At 46.1% G+C, this 21,391-nt stretch overlaps 1 protein-coding gene across 15 annotated transcripts in view; it reads left to right on the forward strand.

Annotated features, from left to right (window-relative positions):
• Positions 1–21,391, forward strand: part of CUX1 (cut like homeobox 1) — a 464,969-nt gene that overhangs the window by 291,830 nt on the left and 151,748 nt on the right. For all 15 annotated transcript variants that reach the window (XM_063668185.1, XM_054496503.2, XM_054496501.2 and 12 more), the window contains exons 7-8: positions 2,792–2,868; positions 6,319–6,385. In XM_063668185.1, the coding sequence (XP_063524255.1) occupies positions 2,792–2,868; positions 6,319–6,385 (144 nt within the window). The remainder of the gene's footprint in view (positions 1–2,791; positions 2,869–6,318; positions 6,386–21,391) is intronic.

Genomic DNA, 21,391 nt, shown 5'->3' on the forward strand with positions numbered 1-21,391 from the left:
ATTTTTATATTTTTAGTAGAGACAGGATTTCACCATGTTGGCCAGGCTGGTCTTGAACTCCTGACCACAAGTGACCTGCCCACCTTAGCTTCCCAAAGTGCTGGGATTACAGACGTCATTCTTTATACCAAAAAATTGTTGATGGATCTAGGATTTAAATATTATAATTTTTTATTGTCACAAACATACTGGAAGAAAACTGGGGTGCATATTTGTTTTTATTAATATGACTATTTAAAACTTAAAACAGATTCTCAAAAACAAATAATAACATTTTAAAAGCATCAACAAACTAGGAAGAAATATTTGTACCATGTAAGACAAAAGGCTAATTTTCTTTATATACAAAGAGGTCTTCTAAATTAATAAGAACAAAATCCGCTCTACAAAAATAGGCAAAGGAGATAAGTAGGCATTTCATACAAAGAGAAATAACATAGCTTTACTCAGCAGTAAAAATTTAAATTTGATTTTATCTTGTGTTGGCAGAGTATACGAAAACACACTTACATATTGTTGGTGGGAGTTTAAATTGGTGAAAGTTTTTTGTTGGGAAGTTTTTCACTATCTATCAAAACAAGAAAACTGGCCAGGCGAGGTGGCTCATGCCTGCAATTTCAGCACTTTGGGAGGCTAAGGCAGGCAGATCACTTGAGGCCAGGAGTTCGAGACCAGCCTGGACAACATGGTGAAACCCCTTCTCTACTAAAACTACAAAAAACAACCAGACTTGGTGGTGCACACCTGTAATCCCAGCTTCTTGGGAGGCTAAGGTATGAGAATTGCTTGAACCCAGGAGCAGATGTTGCAGTGAGCCGAGATCATGCCACTGCTCTCCAGCCTGGGTGACAGAACAAGACCCTGTCTCCAAAAAAGAAAAAAAGAAAGAAAAAATTGCAGATACCCTTTAGCCATTGTAATTCCTCTGTTAGCATTTCATCCAACAGATTCACTCTCAAAATTATACAACAATATCTCCACGATGATCATTGAGGGACTGTTCAGCAGAAAGAAACCTAGAAACAATCTGAGTGTCCACAGAGGCTTAAGTTAATTATTTAATAAGAATGAGGAAGAACTGTGTTTGCTGGAATAGAACATTTCCAAAATACGGAGAGAAGTGAATAAAGAAACCCAGAATGTGGTGCATGTTGTGATCACCTTTGTATTAAAAGAACAAGGCAGGGAGATTATATTGTACTGTAGTATATTAAACACTTCTTTTTCACTAGCCTATTTCATATTCATATTACACTATAGTATATTACATTACTTCATTATTACACTATAGTATGCTACATATTAGTTCATACTGTGCTATAGTATATTACATTCATTCATATTTTGCTGTACTGTGACATATTAATTTATATTGTGCTATAGTGTGTTACATATTCACATTATGCTATAGCATGTTACATATTAGTTCATGTTACGCCGTAGTATTTTACATTAGTTCACATTCCACTATAGTATGTTACATATTAATTCATATTATGCTATAGCATGTTACATATTAGTTTGTATTACACTATAGCTTGTTACATGTTAGTTCACATTACGCTCTAGTGTGTTACACATTCGTTCATATTACGCTCTAGTGTGTTATGTATTAGTTCATATTACCCTATAACGTGTTACTTAGTAGTTTATATTACACTATAGCATGTTACGTATTTAGTTCATATTACACTATAGCTTATTACATATTAGTTCATAGTACACTATCATTTGTTATGCATTAATTTCTATTATGCTATAGTGTGTTATGTGTTTGCTTATATTAATTAGACTCTAGGCTGTTACATATCATAGTTACATATTCGTATTTTGCTACAGTATGTTACATATTTGTTCATATTACACTTTAGCCTGTTACATATGATGTTGTATTTCTGCACATGCAGAAACATTTTAGAAAAATACAAATGAAGTCTATCTGAGGAGCGGAAATGAGCCAAGGGTTAGTAAGAATCTTCCACTTTCCATGCTCTTGTCGTATTTGATTACATCCCTGAGTGTCCATAATTGAAATACATGAAAATATTAGCAGTGCTTTTCTAGAGGTGATAAGAATTGGGGTGACTTTGTAAACTATGTCATTTCTACTTTTCTGTATTCCCAGTTTATTATTATGAGAGCATATGTTATATTCATATGATATAAAAATAATAAACTTATTTTTGGAGGTTTTTTATTTTTTTCCCCCCAGATTAAGAGGAAGGAATGCTATTTATCGACCAGGGAATTCACTTAGAGATCCTGGGAAATCTGAATCTGTGGAATGCAGTTGCGAGCATTCACAATGTCCCCATTAGGTATTGCAGTTGCGTTTGCATTCCATTATAACAGAGACAGAACAGCTGCCACATCTATTTAGTGCATCCTTTATTCCAACAAACTCCTTCATTGTGTCAGCAGAATGTAAATGGATCATTCTTCTTGGGCTAACTTCAGAAAACAATGAGTGCGTGATGATGATTTTTTTTTTTTCTTTTTAAGATCTGGCATTTCAAGAACAAATTACATTTAGGATAACCTTCTACGCCAATTACCACCCATCAAGCCCCACGGGTTGCACACTTGCCGTGATGTGACACGCAGTTACAAAGTTGGGGTGTGGAAGCTGCGGGAGCGGGGCCCACGGCACACGTGTCGTTGCCGGCGATACCCCGTGGCGCGCCTGCCGCCAGCTGAGCGCAGGGAGGGAGCTGAGCTCAGCCGAGAGGCACACGTGCATTTCAGTTGGTAAAGGAGATGACCAATTTGGCTTCATCCTCTTCCTTTGCAGAAAGCTGCAGGAGACACAGATGTCCACCACCTCAAAGCTGGAGGAAGCTGAGCATAAGGTTCAGAGCCTACAAACAGGTTTGATACTCTCGTTCCTAGTACCATGGATGTGGGGAGGACCCAGGGGGAGAGTTGGGTCAGCCCCCTGACCGCCCCGGTCCCCGCGGATACCTGTTGCTCTTCGGGCCGTGGGAGCTGCCAGGAGCCCACGCTGAAGAATTCCGCAGCACGCCCGCCAGCTGCTGCGCCTCATTCCTCACTGACTTTGAGTTGTTAATGTAGAGGTGGGAGGATCTCAATTCCATTTTCATCCCTTCCACACGCCATCCTTGCTTCCTGCTCTTTTTCCAACAAACACGTCTAAATCACCAAACTGTCAAGGACTGACATTTCATTTGGAACAATAATAGAAAAAAAAAAAAACTCACTTCTACCCTAAGTGAAGTTAAGGAGAACAGTAATTTCAGACCTTTAAAATTTAAAAGCCACCAAAAAAGGTTATGCTCAAGTTTTTACAGTATCTTTAAACTTCTTTCTCTTGCTCTCTTTTTTTGTTTTTTTTTTTTTTTTTTTTTTTTTTGAGACGGAGTCTCGCTCTGTTGCCCAGGCTGGAGTGCAGTGGCGCGATCTTGGCTCACTGCAAGCCCCACGTCCTGAGTTAATGCCGTTCTCTTGCCTCAGCCTCCTGAGTAGCTGGGACTACAGGCGCCCACCACCACGCCCGGCTAATTTTTTGTATTTTTAGTAGAGACGAGGTTTCATCATGTTAGCCAGGATGTTCTCGATCTCTTGACCTCATGATCCGCCCGCCTCAGCCTCCCAAAGTGCTGGGATTACAGGCGTGAGCCACCGCGCCCATCCCTCTCTCTATTTCTTGTTTTGTTTTGTTTTGTTTTGTTTTTGTTTTTTTGAGACAGGGTCTTGCTCTGTCACCCAGGCTGGGGTGGCATTGGTGTGATCTCAGGTCACTGCAACCTTAACCTCCGTGGGCTCAAGCCATCCTCCCACCTCAGCCTCCCCAGTAGCTCGGATTACAGATGCCCGCCATAATACCCGCCTAATTTTTGTATTTTTAGTAGAGATGAGGTTTCACCACATTGGCCAGTCCGGTCTCAATCTCCTGAGTTCAAGTGAGCCACCACACCCAGCCTTTCTTTTTTATTTCTGAAAGAGAAGCATCACTATGTATTTCATTTAAATGTATTTTTAAATTTTTATTATTTTTTTTGATGACCCAGAACTGAGCAGATTATTTAAATGTAGACAGACATCAGAAGTCATAATTCAACTTAAAACACAAATGACGAGAGTGGGAGAAGATAATCACAACAAATTTGACAAATGGATAATTAAAAAATGTAAAGGCTGCCAATCAGTCCGTTAAAGGAGAGAAGCAGTGCAGTCGAACAATAAGCAAGGGATATGAACAGTCAGTTCACAGAAGAAATGCAAATGGAAACTACACATATGAAAAAATGCAAAGTTTTTTTTACAGCTGGGGAGATGCAGATTCAATTAGTGAAAGACTGTTTTGCCTGTCAGACTGACAGCATTTTTTAATTATTTATTTATTTATTTTTGAGACAGAGTCTCGCTCTGTTGCCCAGGCTGGGGTGAAGTGGCACGATCTCGGCTCACTGCAACCTCTGCCCGCCGGGTTCAAGTGATTCTCCTGCCCCAGGTTCAAGTGATTTTCCTGCCTCAGCCTCCCGAGTAGCTGGCATTACTGGTGCACACCACCATGCCCGGCTAATTTTTGTATTTTTACGAGGTTTTGCCATGTTGGCCAGGCTGGTCTCGAACTCCTGACCTCAAGTGATCCACCTGCCTCGGCCTCCCAAAGTGCTAGGATTACAGACGTGAGCCACTGCACCTGGCCTAATTTTTTATTTCGTTTTAGAGACATGGTCTCTCTCTGTTGCTCAGGTTGGAGAGCGAGCAGTGATACAATCATAGCTGATTGCAGCCTCAAACTCCTGGGCTGAAGTGATCCTCCTGCCTCAGCCTCCCAAGTAGCTGGGACTGCAGGCACACACCACCACACGTGGCTAATTTTTTTTTTTCATTATTTCTTTTATGGACATGGAGTCTCACTGTGTTGCCCAGGCTGGTCTTGAAGTTCTGGCCTCCAGTGATCCTCCCACTTCAGCGTCCCAAAATGCTGGGGGATCACAGGTGTGGGCTACTGCACCTGGCCTTTAAAAACAATATAGCAATTCTGGCCTGACAAAGACTTGTCAAAAATTATTGAAACATCCAGTGTTGGTGAGGGTGAAGTGGCACTTATGGAATGGATGGGCATGGAAGGAGCCTCTTGGGAGGCCAGCTGGGTGGCATTTATGTAAAGCTCCAGTGCCCAACCTGTTCAGCCAGCAGCTTCACTTCCAGGTATCCTGATGAGAGAACTGAAGGTTATTGCCACTGCCTGCGTCCACGTGTGGAAGGACTCCCATACCATACTGCCCAGGAAAAAGGGCTAGTCTCAAGAAATATTCATACCGTCCCATTTATGGGAGTAGAAAATTAAAAAAGATATATACACACACATATATACATGCAATTATGTATGGAAAATTTTTTCTTAATATAAAATACACTTTCTTTTATTTTGTTATACTTTTTTGAAATGAGTCTCGCTCTGTCACCCAGGCCTGGAGTGCAGTGGCATGATCTCGGCTCACTGCAACCTGCATCTCCAGGGTTCAAGCGATTCTCCTGCCTTATCCTCCCAAGTAGCTGGGATTACAGGCTATGTGCCACCACGCTTGGCTAATTTTTGTATTTTTAGTAGAGACAGAGTTTCGCCATGTTGGCCAGGCTGGTCTCAAACTCCTGACCTCAGGTGATCTGCCCGTCTCAGCCTCCCAAAGTGTGAGCCACCTCACCCAGCCAGAAATAATAAAATACACCTTAAAACATGAAATCATCCAGGTACAGTGGGCCACACCTGTAATCCCAGCCCTTTGGGAGGCCAAGATGGGAGGATGACTTCAGGCCAGGAGTTCCAGACCAGCCTGGGCAACACAGCAAAACCCTGTCTCTACAACAGTGTTTTAAAATATTAGCCAAGCGTAGTGGCTTGCACCGGTAGTCCCAGCTACTTGGGAGGCTGAGGCAAGAGGGTGGCTTGAGCCCAGGAGTTCAAGGATGCAGTAAGCTGTGATTGTGCCATTGTACTCCAGCCTGGGTGACAGAGTGAGAAAACTTGTCTCTTAAGAATGGAAGGGAAAGAAAGAAGGAAGGGAGAGTGGGAAAGAAGAAAGGAAGGGAGGGAGGGAGGAAACTATTAACATTGGTTCTGTCTTTGTAGGTGCTTGGGATTAGATGAGGCAGAAATGAAAGGGGATTTCCTATTCCATTTTTTATATTTTCATCATCTTGGCCTCTTTTGTGTTTCTTTAATCTTTATTTTTCCATGCACCTTGCTCTTCACAGAAATCTTTGCCTCTTTTGAAATGAGAATAGATTACCTGTGTATGCATTCTTTTAAAATTTCATTTAAATAGTTAGTAATTCTTTGCCTTTCAGCCCTGGAAAAAACTCGAACAGAATTATTTGACCTGAAAACCAAATACGATGAAGAAACTACTGCAAAGTAAGTCTCTCTGCTTGGCCTCCCTTATCTGAACGCATTTCTCACCTGATTTTGCTTGAGTAGGGCAGGATCGAGAAGGTTCTTGACCTCCATGCTGCTGCAGGGACACAGTGTCTTTCCCATGAGTTACTCGCGTCGGTTCAATGCACGTTCTAGCACTCACTGGGTAATCCTTCCAACAAACTTCCTTCTTTGTCGTGATGGCTGGTCACTGCTATGCCTTCTGCCATGAAAATTTGGGAGTTAGTTTATATAAGATGTGACACATGGGACATTTTTTGTGTGGAGTTGAGTCTGGGTAAATCACATGTCTTTTTCCCTGGGCCACAGTTCTTCATTTCTCCCAGGGCCCTTTAGGAAGGCCTGCCCCAGAATAAGCACATTCCCACGCAGGCGTAGGGGTCATGTCACACCTAACAACGCTAGGTGTGGATATACGGATAGACACAGATTTGGGCAGGCAGAGTCACAAAAGGCCAAGTTCCTACCCAGCTCTTGTCCAAAGGAAATTAGAGGTGTCCACTACAAGTGTACTTTTTACCAGCCCATCTTTCATGCAGGACACCAGCAAGGAAGAAATAATAATTGACATAAATCATGAAAAGATGAAGAAATGGCAGAAATTGCTCCTAGCCATGGCCTCCTCTACCAAATTCCCGGGGGGCAATGCCAGGCTAGAGTTTGAACCCCTTTTTCCTGTTCTGGAACGCTCTTCCCATCTTCCATTGAAACACACATGCGTGCTTACTGCCATGTCTCTCGGGTTTCCCTGTTCCAGTAACAAAGGTCCCTGCACTCAGCTCACACAGTGCCTCCGTGGGCATCGGCAAGAAGATGGGTGCTTCTGAATGGCGCCGCTGTCCTGCCAGGCTCCAGCTCTGTATGGGGTGCTGGCACTTACTGTCCCTCTGCCCCATCTCACGTGACCTTGGGCTTTGAGGTGCTGCTGGGTCTGTTGCTTTCAGGATGCTATATGGGGTTCTTGGCCCTTTGCTCTGGGTCGTTTAGTAGCCCGAGAACTCGAGAGCGCAGCTTCCCAGCCTAGTGGTCAGAACGGATTCTGATCATGAGTATGAAACTTACAAAGACTAAAACATCACCACTAGATCAGCTAGTCTTCTCTCAATTACTTCTGCTTGGACCTGATTAAGCAACTTACTTACTTGCACTGAGTAAGTTGTTTTTCTCATGAAATCTGATTTTTAAAAATTAGTATATTTCACCGGGCATGGTGGTGTGCACCTGTAGTCCCAGCTACTTGGGAGCCTGAGGTGGGAGGATCACGTGAACCCAGGAGTTGAGGCTGCAGTGAGCTGTGATCGTACCACTGCACTCCAGGCTGGGCAACAGAGCAAGACCCTGCCCCTAAAAAATTTTTTAAAACATTTTTTTAGTTTTAAAAAACATGTCAGGGGCTGATTGTCCTTCACGTAAAAATTAGCCCTGTCTCAGGACTGTAGCTGAGAGGTCAATGGCTCTCTTGGGGTGCGCCCCACCTGCCCTCTGAAGTAAGAAACATTCTTGGCTCCCCGGTGGTGAGCCAGGCCGAGGGGTGTGGTGTGCACGAAGGGAAAGAGATTCACTCGGTTACATGATAGGCACGGCTCAGAGATAATAGATTCATTCATTGATTCAACAGATGTTCACAGAGGCTTCCTCTGTGCCTCGCCCTGTGCAAATTCTGAGACTTTTATGGCTCCATGGGGAGACAGGCCATTGCAATCCAGCATGCCCAGTGCTGCAATCAAGGGGACGGGGCGCTGACTGTCAGCAGGTCAGACAGGGAGCCTGCAGGTGGCAGGCAGGGCACTCCCATTGGGATTGTCAGAAAAGAGTTTGGCAGGGTGCAGTGGCTCACGCCTGTAATCCCAGCACTTTGGGAGGCCGAGGCAGGTGGATCACCTAAGGTCAGGTGTTCGAGACCAGCCTGGCCAACATGGCAAAACCCCGTCTCTACTAAAAATATAAAAATCAGCTGGGTATGGTGGCGTGCACCTGTAACCCCAGCTACTGAGGTGGCTGAGGCAGGAGAATCGCTTGAACTCGGGAGGCAGAGATTGCAATGAGCCGAGATAGCACCACTGCACCCCAGCCTGGACTACAGAGCCAGACTCCATCACAAAAAAAAAACGGTCAGTATTGGGCCTATTTGCAGAGATGCAGTTCCTAGGCTCGTAGTACCGGCAGAGTTTCCACGCCTGGGTTTGAATGAGCCAGAGGGGGGAAAGGTAGCTAGAGCCTGAAGGTGAGGGTCCCCTCGAGGGGAGCCGTGGCCTTGGGGAGGGGAGAGGGACCCAGGGCAGCGCCAGGAACCCCTTACCTGGTCCCCTCTCTCCTCCCACCAGCCAGGGCAGCTGGGGAAGGGCATAGTACATCCCTGGCACCAGGGGAGCGCAGGGAAAGAACTGTCAAGCAAGCCTTCCTAAAGAGGGTGTATGGGATTCGGGATTGGAAGATGAGTCAAGTCAGGGTTTGCAGAGGTTTGTGAAGATGCAAGGCTGGTGAAGCCTGTCTTGGGGAGGACCTGCCAGAGGTTTTGAACGATTTGCCTGTGGCAGGATGGGCACAGGCTGGCAGGGCATTTCCCACATCAGAAACGGTCTGGACACTGACAAAGGCAGCCTAGGACTAACCACGTACTGTAATAGTTCCCGGAGTAAGTCATCCCCCAAAAATGCAGAGAATGGCCTGAGAGAATTGGATCTTGGCTACTTTCTTTTAACTTTGGAGGCCATGGGCTCATTCTGAGACCTCCCCCACTGCCTTTCCCTCCCCTTTTATTTTCCAGGACAGATTTGTCACTATTCCATCTGCTTCAAGTCCAACCTACACATATTTTATTAGACCAGACACGTTTTTATTCATGTTTGTGAATATAAGCCCCTTGGGGGCAAATCTTTTCACATATGGTCTTACAGCATTTCAAAAACAATTTATTTTCCCTCTTTTGAAGGAGGGATTCTTAGGGCCAGGCACGGTGGCTCACACCTGTAACCCCAGCACTTTGGGAGGCTGAGGCGGGCGGCTCACTTGAGCCCAGGAGTTCAAGATCAGCCTGGGCAACATGACGAAACCCCGTCTCTACAAAAAATACAAAAATTATCCCAGCATAGTAGCTCCTAACTGTAGTCCCGGCTACATATGGGGCTGAAGTGGGAGGATTGCTTGAGCCCAGGAGGTCGAGGCTGTAGTGAGCCTAGATTATACCACTGCACTGCGACTTGGGTGACAGAGCAAGACCCTGTCTAAAAAAAAAAAGGAGGGATTCTTAAATATTTGTTGACGGGAACTGGAGAGGCATGAAGGAAGATGGGTTTTGGAGAAAGACTGACTTGGGAGTGATTCACTAGGGTCCACTGCCAGTTCTCTGCAAGACCCTGAATGAGCTATGAGCTGTCCACCTCCCTTTCTGACCTGTATAATGGGCATACCAGAAGTCAAGTCACTGGGTGGTTTTTGTTGTTGTTGTTGTTGTTGTTTTGTTTTGTTTTGAGATGGAATCTTGCTCTGTCGTCTAGGCTGGAGTGCCGTGGTGCAATCTCGGCTCACTACAACCTCCGCCTCCTGGGTTCAAGCGATTCTCCTGCCTCAGCCTCCCAAGTAGCTGGGATTACAGGTGTGCACCACCACATCCAGCTAATTTTTGTATTTTTAGTAGAGACGGGGTTTCACCATGTTAGCCAGGATGGTCTTGATCTCCTGACCTCATGATCTGCCTGCCTTAGCCTCCCAAAGTGCTGGGATTACAGGCGTGAGCCACTGCACCTGGCATGCTGGGTGGTTTTGAAGAGGAATGGGATATGTGTGTACAGCACCTGGCATGGTGAGAGTCTGAGGCCAAGCTGTCAACAGATAGAAGCTATTCCCAGCAAGCTCAGAGCAGGGCGTGGTAGGCGTTTCTGAAATTAACGGCCTTGGAGGAAATTGACCTTCACCGCATCACCACGATGGACTGGGCCCATGTTGCCTGTCTGTCTTGGGGAGATGTCACAGGGTACCCATCCCTCTCCCCTGTTTTGGAGAGAAGCCCGCAGGTCTGTGGCACCGAGGCTGCTCTGAGACCCCAGTTTATCGTGAGCAGTCATCGCCATGCGTCAGCTGGGACAGCACGGGCTGACTGTGGCAGAGACAACGGCAGTAAAGTTTTCCATGTGTAGGCTTGAAGCAAAATGTAATTAGCCTTTATGTGCAGAACAAGGGCCCATTGATGAATACAGCTGGTCTTTGTTTTGTCCTGTCGTTGAGAGTGGGAGGTAAAAGTGTTCTTCTTCATGTTTATTAATGCAAGATTCCTTAGACAAATGGCAAGCACAGTTTAATATTTGTTGGAACATGGGGGCTTTGCCAAAACAGTTGTTGTGTAAGAGGATTGCAAGGTTTCCGATTATAACCATTTCTGGGTTAAATAAATGAATTATTTCTGCCCTTTTTTTCTTTTTTGAAATTTTTTTTAGTGTCAGGGTCTCACTGTGTTGCCCAGAGTGGTCTCAAACTCCTGGCCTCAGGTGATCCTCCCGCCTTAGCCTCATAAAGTGCTGGGATTACAGGCATATGCCTGACATTCTTTCTTGTTTAGTTAAAAACATAGCTCCTTCTCAGATGGTCACCCTGTGTACAGATCTTCCCGCTTCTCTTAGCAAATGGAGATTTACCACCCTAATAGTCTTAACCTTGGAGACTCTAGCAAAGGAACATGGTGTGGATTTTAACATCTAAACAATTCCTTGGGATGGATGGCCGTGGAGGTGGCAGATCCCTGGAATCACGCAGCAGCAGCCGGCCCAGAGAGAGGCCTGGGCATCCCTCACTGTCCCAAGTTCCTGCATCCGTCTCCTGCAGCTGTTCACTTACTTGATCTTGGGTTTGGGTTGCTACTGCACCCTCCAGCAGGAATGTCGCCCTCCCAGCCAAGCGGCTAGTGTTCCGGGCAGAATTGCAGGAATTCCCATTTTTGCTGAAGTCCACGATCCTATGCCCTGTCCCCATGAATCTGGATTGGAAAAGGAGTTCCAGCTGCAATACACACAGTCAGCTTCTTGCATTCCTCCCCACTCGTGGGCCGAGGCACTGAGCCTTGATGAAAGAAAATATTGAATCACACTGAAATACTACATTTTTTATAGCTAACATTAGTCTTAGGAGAATTTGCACCTCCCAAACCTTTCCTGCCAGTAAAATTCATATTTCTTAAGGTTACTCATGTTGTATTCCTAGCCTATATGCTTTTTTCAAAGAACGACATTGTATATACACATACTTACATAGTACGGTTACAAAAGAGACATTTACGAGGAACTTCACTTGGGTTAATTTTAGAGTATTTTCTTTATAATGTGTATATAACCAGCACTTTATCACAAAATACAACGTGCTCTGAAATAGCAGAAAACTTTCCCGTAGCTAACTCAGCATTGGGGAGCCTCTACACTTCTTTGGAGGGATAGAGAACTCCAGGTCCCAAAAGAGGACATAAGACAGAATTTGAAAAGGGGAGGAGGCTGGGCACGGTGGCTCACGCCTGTCATCCCAGCACTCTGGGAGACTGAGGTGGGAGGATCACTTGAGCCCAAGGGTTCAAGACCAGCCTGGGCAACATAGTGAGACCCCACCTCTACCAAAAAATACAAAAATTAGCTGGGCATGGTGGTGTGCCTTTAGTTCCATTTACTTGGGAGGCTGAGTTGGAAGGTTCGCTTGAGCCTGGAAATTCCAGCCTGTAGTAAGCTATGATTGCATCACTCTACTCCAGACTGGGTGACAGAACGAGAGCCCATATCTAACAATAATAATAATAATTTTTTAAAGGAGGGGAGGAGCATACCAGCAGTTCAGGACACAACTCTCTGCATGGCGAATGTGGATGGGATGGATACTTTATTTTATTTTTCATTTTTTTGAGACAGAGTCTCTCTCAGTTATTCAGGCTGGAGTGCAGTGGTGCGATCATGGCTCACTGCAACCTCCACCTCCTGGGTTCAAGTGATTCTTCTGCCTCGGCTGCTGGAGGAGCTGGGATTACAGGCTTGTGCCACCATGCCTGGCTAATTTTTGTTTTTTTGTTTTTTGTTTTGTTTTGTTTTTTTATTGTTTCTTTTTGAGACTGAGTCTTACTCTATTGCCCAGGCTGGAGTGCAGTGGCACGATCTTGGCTTACTGCATCCTCCGCCTCCCGGGTTCAAGCGATTCTCCTGCCTCAGTCTCCCAAGTAACTGGAATTGCAGGCATCTGCCACCACACCCAGCTAATTTTTTTATTTTTAGTAGAGACGATGTTTCGCCATGTTGGCCAGGCTGGTCTCGAACTCCCAGACTCAAGTGATCTGCCCGCCTTGGCCTCCTGAAGTGTTCGGATGACAGGCATGAGCAGCTGGGATGGATACTTTGTTTACGTACTCTTCTGGACTATTTCACAATGATTTCCTGAGTGTTATCTTGCTTGCCCTTTCCTGAAGTCGTTGGGGCAGCTTTTATTGTGCTCATTGCATGGATGAGGAAGCAGTCCCAGGAACACGCAGTCAGGCCCCGGACCTGGTCCTTTAGGCTCAAATTCCACTGCTCTTTGCTTGAGACCATGGTGGTCTTCAAAGCCCCTTTCTGGTGCCAGCTTTGTAATCAAGCAGCAAAGGTGAGGGCTAGCCAGGTGAAGGCAGGCGTTCCTGGGGGGTTCAGCCTTTCCCAGCCTCACAAGCCCCTGTTGTATTTACCATAGCAGATTGATTTTTCCCTTTTTGAACAATAATTCTGCATGAAAGACTCACGGAACTGGGGCCAGGTAGAGCCCGGTTGACTAAACCTGAGAATCACCCAACTGTCTTGACCATCATATTTAGACAAATATTGCATCCCCTGATTGAATTTGAAAGGGACAACTTAAGCATACTGAAAATAGAATCTGTCTGCTATACCTTTAAGAATGTAAAATTTTCTATTTCCTGTCTTTTTGATGAGTCATCAGTTTCCAGTACGAGTTGCTGTAATTACCCTGGTTGGATTAATTTCCCTAAAAATAGAGAAGCAGCCACTTTTATGGTTTTCAGAGTATGGACTTGAATAAAGAACCTCCTGTCCCTTAAACCTTAGAGAGCACTAAATCAGACTTGCAGGGAAAAACCAATGGCCTTTTTTTTTTTTCCTTCCTGTGTCTTATCTCCAAAAGCGCTTGTGGATTTTGTAGAATTCTTTGGATTTTTTTCATCTCTGTACAAGTATTTTGCTCCACACCTAAAAATTGATGCCTGGGTGAGCCCTGAAGGATTTTCCTTGTCTTTTGTATTAACACCAGCTGTCTTGGCCCCCTCTGAATAGTACAACCATGACCTGGTGTCTCCTCAGGCTGGGGACTAGACAAAAACAAGGGGGTGGCTTCGTAGTTCCAAGTCCAGGTAGAAATTCCTCTGAGCGCTGAAGATTCTTTGCCTGGTCTGTGGACCCCAGACATGGCTAGGAATTGTAATTGACATGTAATAGACATGCCTATTGCAAAGCATCAGTGAGAATTGCCAAACTTTACTCCTCTCCTTCATTGATGTTTAGGGAAGGCCTGCTTTACCGTGGTAGGTGTGGTGTCAGGTGCTGGAACGATAGAGTAAAGACAGGGTGGGAGGGGGCTTACAGACATCACATGCACACACACAGGCTCACACCCTCTGTACGCAAAAACACGTACACATAAATAGAGAGGCAGCTGGGCACGGTGGCTCACACCTGTAATCCCAGAACTCTGGGAGGCCGAGACGGGTGGATCACCTGAGGTCAGAAGTTCAAGACCAGACCAGCCAACATGGTGAAACCCCGTCTCTACTAAAAATACAAAAATTAGCCGGGTGTGGTGGCGCATGCCTGTAATCCCAGCTACATGGGAGGTTAAGGTAGGATAATTGCTTGAACTTAGGAGATAGAGGTTGCAGTGAGCCGAGATGGTGCCACTGCACTCCAGCCTGGGCAATAGAGTGAGACTCTGTCTCAAAAATAAAAAAATAAAAAAATAAAACCAGGCACTGTGCATGTGTCCATTTATATAAACATGTTTGTGAATATAAACATGCAATCAGTTTTTTAAAAATTTTTATCGGCCGGGCACGGTGGCTCACGCCTATAATCCCAGCACTTTGGGAGGCCGAGGCGGGCGAATCACGAGGTCAGGAGATCGAGACCATCCTGGCTAACATGGTGAAACCCCGTCTCTACTAAAAATACAAAAAATGAGCCGGGTGTGGTGGCGCGCGCTTATAGTCCCAGCTACTCGGGAGGCTGAGGCAGGAATGGCGTGAACCTGGGAGGCAGAGCTTGCAGTGAGCCGAGATTGCGCCACTGCACTCCAGCCTGGGTGACAGAGCGAGACTCTGTCTCAAAAAAAAAAAAAAATTATCATACAGTCTCGCAACCAGTCCTACTGCTTTTATTTGTTTATTTTGAGACAGGGTCTCACTCTGTCACCCAGGCTGGAGTACAGTGATGCGATCTTGGCTCACTATAACCTCCACCTCCTGGTTTGAAACGATTTTCCCACCTCAGCCACCCAAGTAGCTGGTGTCACAGGTGGGTACCACCACACCTGGATAATTTTTGTATTTTTAGTAGAGACGGGGTTTCACCATTTTACCTAAGCTGGTCTCGAACTCCTGAGCTCAAGTGATCCACGCATCTCGGCCTCCCAAAGTGTAGGATTACAGGCATGAGCCACCGCGCCTGGCCAATAAAGCAATCATATTCATCCAGCATCCTTTGAGAGGGTAGAGAAAATCATTATTCACAGACTGTCACCTGGGTTTGGCGTGCATTCCTACAGATTTTACCTATTTAAGAGATCCTTAAAGTTTTTCTGATTCACTGTTAAGGTAAGCCTAGGGATTTCACAGTGTATATGTGAAGGAAATGGGTAACGGACGGTTGAGTGAATACAGTGTATAGATCGTAGCACATATGGTGATCTGTGAAATGGGGGTGTCATGACACACCCCTTCCTGCATCCCAGAATTGTGGGGGTCAGGGCGGATAACGGACGTTTCTGCAGCCTTCATAGCAGTGCCAAATGCAGGCTGCAATCCAGCAATGTCACTGCTGGGTATTTATCCAAAGAAAGGAAATGGCTGTGTTGCAGGCATGCCTGCACTCACACATTTATCACAGCACTATTCACACAGCAGCCTATGTGGGGAAGTGACCTATGCGCCCAGCTTCAGATGAATGGATGAAGAAAATGTGGTGTAGATCCACAGCGGAATACGATGGAGCCTTACAAAAGGAAATCCTGCCATTTGCAACAACAACATGGATTCATCTGGGGGGTGTTACATTAAGTGAAATGCACCAAGCACAGAAAGACGAATACCACAAGATCTCACTCATGTAAAAGGTTGATCACATAAAAGTTAAGAAGAATGGTAGTTACCAGGGGGTGAGGAGAGGTTGGTTAAATGATACATATTTATAGGTAAACAGGAGGAATAAGTTTGAGAGATGTATTAGACAGTGACTATAGTTAATGCCGATATATTGTAAAATTGGTTAGTAGAAATTTTCTTTTTTTTTTTTTTTTTTTTTGAGACAGAGTCTCCCTCTGTTGCCCAGGCTGGAGTGCAGTGGCATGATCTCAGCTCACTGCAGCCTCCGCCTCCAGGGTTCAAGCGATTTTTATGTCTCAGCCTCCCAAGTATCTGGGACTACAGGCACAGGGCACCATGCCCAGCTAATTTTCGTATTTTTAGTAGAGACGGGGTATCGCCATGTTGGCCAGGCTGGTCTCGATCTCCTGACCTCAGGTGATCTGCCCACCTCGGCCTTCTAAAGTGCTGGGATTACAGGCGTAAGCCACCGTGTCTGGCCCCATTTTTTAAGTGTTGACTGAAAACTACCTCAAAAGAGGGACTTTATTCCACACTCTGTACACCACAGGCTTAGCAAATCGTGGCTCTGCAGGAACTCTTGAGCCTTCCCTGTGATGATGAGTGGGTCAGGGTTACCGCAGAGCTGAACGGCCTCTGTAGCGTTCAGCCTGCAGCCTGCCCAGTGAGGACATTTGCGCTCTGGAAAGGTAAACTCAGGATGCTGTTGGCTCCTAAGCAGAAAGCAGGCACCACCCAGCCTTCAAGTGCTTCAACAGTGAAGAGTTAGGATGGAGGCCCAGCCTGGAACATTCACGCCACCTTCTGCCCCCAGTAAAATTCCTTAAAGCTATGAGGTTCTGACTCACCACGGGGAGTCCCTGGCCGCCGCTGGGAGGGCCTTGGCCACGCAAATCTCAGTGACATAGCACGTCTTATTTGCTTCAGAAGTGGCAAAGGAGAAAGTGACTTGCCTCACGCTGCCCGGTTCCACCCAGGGACCTTGTGAAGAGACGCAGGAGGGCTGGCAGAAAGGAGAACCATCCTTCCCTTGGGATACTCCTGAGATCGCACCACTCCACTCCAGCCTGGGTGACAAGAGCAAAACTCCATCTCAAAAAAAAAAAAAAAAAAATGAACAGGCACTATACATGTGTCCATGTATATAAACATGTTTATGAATGTATATAAATTTTTTAAAAATTTTTGTCATGCAGTCTCAGCCAGTCCTGCTGTTTTTATTTTATTTTATTTTATTTATTTTTTTGAGACAAGGTCTCACTCTATCAACCATCCTGGAATGCGGTGATTGGATCTTGGCTCACTACAACCTCCACCTCCTGGGTTCAAGCAATCTTCCCACCTCAGCCACCCAAGTAGCTGGAATTATAGGCTGTTTCCTTTTACATGACATTATTTTCCTTTTTATTTTTTATTTTATTTTATTTTTGAGACAGAGGCTTACTCTGTTGCCCAGGCTGGGGTGCAGTGGTGTGGTCTCAGCTCACTGCAACTTCTGCCTCTTGGGTTCAAGCGATTCTCTGGCCTCGGCCACCCGAGTACCTGGGACTACAAGTGTGCACCACCACTTCCGGCTGTGTGTGTGTGTGTGTGTGTGTGTATTTTTTGTAGAGATGGGGTTTTATCATGTTGGCCAGGCTGGTCTTGAACTCCTGATCTCAAGTGATCCGCCTGCCTCGGCCTCCCAAAGTGCTGGGATTACAGGCGTGAGCTACCGCGCCTGGCCCATGACATTATTTTTAAGTACAAAAGCCGTACATGTTTACTATACAAAATTTAGAAAATTCTCAAAGATTTTTTTAAAGGAAGCAGATCATCACTCATAATCCCACAGCAAAGATGATCATTGTTAACATTTTGGCCTATTTCCATAGTCTTTTTTTCTATACAGATTGTTCCTTACAATGGCATTATGTCCCCCTAAACCCGTCGTAACTTGTAAATACCTTAAGTCTAAAATGCGTTTAGCGCACCTAACCTAAATGTCATAGCTTAGCCTCACCTATTTTAAGCGTGCTTAGAACACCCACGTTAATTAGCGTACAGTTAGGCAAAATCATCTAACACAGCTGTCCCCAACCTTGTTGGCAACAGGGACCGGTTTTGTGAAAGACAGTTTTTCCACGGACCAGTGTGGTGGGGGGCACGGTCCAGGATGATTCAAGCACGTTCTATTTATTGTGCACTTTATTATTGTGACTTGGTAATATATAATGAAATAATTCTACAACTCACCATCAAGTAGAATCAGTGGGAGCCCTGAGCTTGTTTTTCTGCAACTACACAGTCCCATCTGGGGGTGATGGGAGACAGTGACAGATCATCAGGCATTAGATTCTCATAAGGAGTGTGCAGCCTAGATCCCTCACATGCGCAGTTCACAGTAGGGTTTGCGCTCCTATGAGAATCTAATGCTGGTGCTGATCCGACAGGAGGCAGAGCTCAAGCAGTCATGACAGCAATGCGGAGCAGCTGTAAATACAGACGAAGCTTCCCTCCTGCAGCGCATCTCCTGCTGTGCGGCCCACTTCCTAACAGGCCACAGATGTGGCCCAGGGACTGGGGACCTCTGATCTATATAGTGCTTTCTTTTATGAGATAGGGTCTCACCCTGTCACCCAGGCTGCAGGGCAGTGGCACTATTGTAGCTCACTGCAGCCTCCAACTCCTGAGCTTGAGCAATCCTCCCACTTCAGCCTCCGGAGTAGCTAGGACTGCAGGTGTGCACCCCACACCGGGCCAGTTTTGTATTTTTTGTAGAGACAGGGTCTTGCCTTGTTGCCCAAGCTGGTTTTGAACTCCTGGGCTCAAACAATCGTCCCACCTTGGCCTCCCAGAGTGCTGGGTGGAATTATGGGCATGAGCTACTTCGCCCAAACTCGTCTGCTTTTTACCAGTGGCATAGACTGATAACATGATTTTGATTTCTAGGGTTTGTTTTTTTTTTTTTTTTTTTTTTTTACCTGACATGTTGTAAATATTTCTTGCTTATCATTAAATATTCTTCAGAAACACAGTGCATACTGTGTGACATTCCATCATGTAGGTGATGGAATAAGACTTACCGCTTATTTCCCTGCTGTTCAGGAGCCTGATTTATTACACTGCTTTCATTGCCCTGTGGGTTTTAATCTGGGGAGCTTTGTCCCTGTTCTTTCTATGCCTTCATGTTCTGCCAGTGGCTGTGGCACCTTGTTCGTGTTTTTTGTTTGTTTGTTTTGTTTTGTTTTGTTTTGTTTGAGACGGAGTCTTGCTCTTTCACCCAGGCTGGAGTGCCGTGGCATGATCTCGGCTCACTGCAACCTCCATCTCCCAGATTTAAGCAATTCTTCTGCCTCGGCCTCCCGAGTAGCTGGGACTACAGGTGTGTGCCACCACGCCCAGCGAATTTTTGTATTTTTAGTAGAGACAGGGTTTCGCCATGTTGGCCAAGCTGGTCTGACCTCAGGTGATCGGCCCACCTCAGCCTCCGGAAGTGCTGGGATTACAGGCTTGAGCCACCATGCCCAGCCGCCTGTGGCATCTTGAGGTAGCCTCCCAAGGCCATCATCAGACAAGAGCGTTTGGAAGCCCAGAACTCTCCAAGGGCTCACAGCAGTACTGTCACGGGGCCTCTGTTCCTAGACTGCTGCTCCATGACGTTTGTAGATGCCTCTAGTGAAAAGTCAGGGACAGTGGATGATGTGCACGGCTCAGAGACCCTGACTCTGGTCCCATCTGTCCCCAGGTGTGGCCCCACAAAGCCCCTCCCTCGGCCGCAGCACCGGATCGAACCGGATTGCCAGGCAGGACGGAGGAGCCGGACCCTTTGTCAGCCTCTTGCACTTTCTTGCCCAGTTCTACTTCCCAGAGACCTGGATCTCTGATGCTGTCTCCCAGCAGGGCCTGTTTGTGGAGTGGCCTTCAGGCAGGGCTGCATCCAGGGCACCGGGCACGGCATGAGTCTCGGTGGGAAGAACCTGGGTCACAACATCGTAAATACCTGGGTTTAATTCCCAACTCCATGAATTATGTAACCTCAAGCAGGGCAGGAGGTTTCCTCACTCAGACCTTAGTATTTTCATAAGTGAAATAAAAGAATGCCACGCCTCACCTGTAATCCCAGCACTTTGGGAAGTCAAGGCAGGTGGATCATTTGAGGCCAAGAGTTTGAGGCCAGGCTGGCCAACATGAGGAAACCCTGTCTCTATTAAAAACACAAAAATTTGCCGGGCGTGGTGGCAGGTGCCTGTAATTCTAGCTACTCAGGAGGCTGAGGCAGAAGAATCACTTGAACTGGGGAGGTGGAGGTTGCAGTGAGCTGAGATCCTGCCACTGCACTCCAGCCTGGGCAACAGAGACTCTGTTTCAAAAAAAAAAAAAAGAAAAGAATGCCACATTAGTGCCTGGCACAGGACCTCTATAAAGGGTGGCTGACATTGCTGCTGCTGCTGCCTGCAAGGCACCTGGGATCACCTGGCACATTTTAAAAAGGTCTGCTTACCTCCCCCTGCTCAAGGTCTCTTCCCACTCTTAAGAATTCTGTCGCTTTCCATGATGAATTTGTAAAAATCGTTATCCGCACTGCAAGACCTACTCATCCATATTAGCCTGCCACAGCTGGGGCACCCAGGTGCAAGGCTTTGTTTCCCATCATCTTCCTCAGGGACCCTAAATTTTAAAATCTGCATCAGTCACCATTGAGGTGCCACTAAATGTGGTGGCCAAAAGTTCCAAGTTCAAACCATTGCACAGCTGCAAATGCCTTCATAGATGTGTCTCTAAAAAATCAACACCGGGGCCAGGCACAGTGGCTCACCTCTGTAATCCCAGCACTTTGGGAGGCCAAGATGGGCAGATCACTTGAGGTCAGGAGTTCAAGACCAGCCTGGCCAACATGGTAAAACCCCGTCTCTACTAAAAATACAAAAATTAGCTGGGCGTGGTGGTGGGTGCCTGTAATCCCAGCTACTCGGGAGGCTGAGGCAGGAGAATGGCTTGAACCCAGGAGGCAGAGGCTGCAGTGAGCCGAGATTGTGCCATTGCACTCCAGCCTGGGAAACAGAGTGAGACTCCATCTCAAACAAAAAAAATCAACACCAGAGGTTAATAATCTAGTAACTAACTGTCTTCTATGTGCCACATTTTTGCAAGATCCAAGTTTTAAAGTGAGAACAAGCTGTTCGGTCCCCTCCCAGCTGACTGTGACACCAAGGTGGCGGCCCACATTGGAGATCTGGCTCCATCTGATTTGGAGAATTTGGGGCACCCTGGGCTGGTGTGAAACAAATTCAAAGAGGTGCCAAACAGCCAGGCACCCAGCAAGGATGCCCAGGGCTCTTGTTCGGGGATTTCGTTAAAAAACTTTTTGGAACCCACCTCAAAGAATGAAAAGTTTCCTATAGGAAGGCAGGAGCGAGCGAGATAATTGAACTCATTGATTTCCTTCACGGCTTGTTTGCCCTTTCATTCTCTTCCCGAGGTGCTATTTGTTGAGGAATGTCTCCAATTGCCAGAAAGACAGTGGGGTGTCTCCTATTTCCTCGCCACCTCTCCTTTCAGCCAGTGCTGAGTTCTAAGGCAAGCCTGCAATATGAATTTTTAATGCCGAGCTTTATGGCATCACTCCTGCACAGCCCGACTGCATCGCTCTCCTGAGCCTTCAGATTTAATGCTCCAATGAA

The sequence above is a fragment of the Pongo pygmaeus genome, chromosome 6 (assembly GCF_028885625.2).
Source record: "Pongo pygmaeus isolate AG05252 chromosome 6, NHGRI_mPonPyg2-v2.0_pri, whole genome shotgun sequence".
In the NCBI taxonomy this organism is placed as follows: domain Eukaryota; kingdom Metazoa; phylum Chordata; class Mammalia; order Primates; family Hominidae; genus Pongo; species Pongo pygmaeus.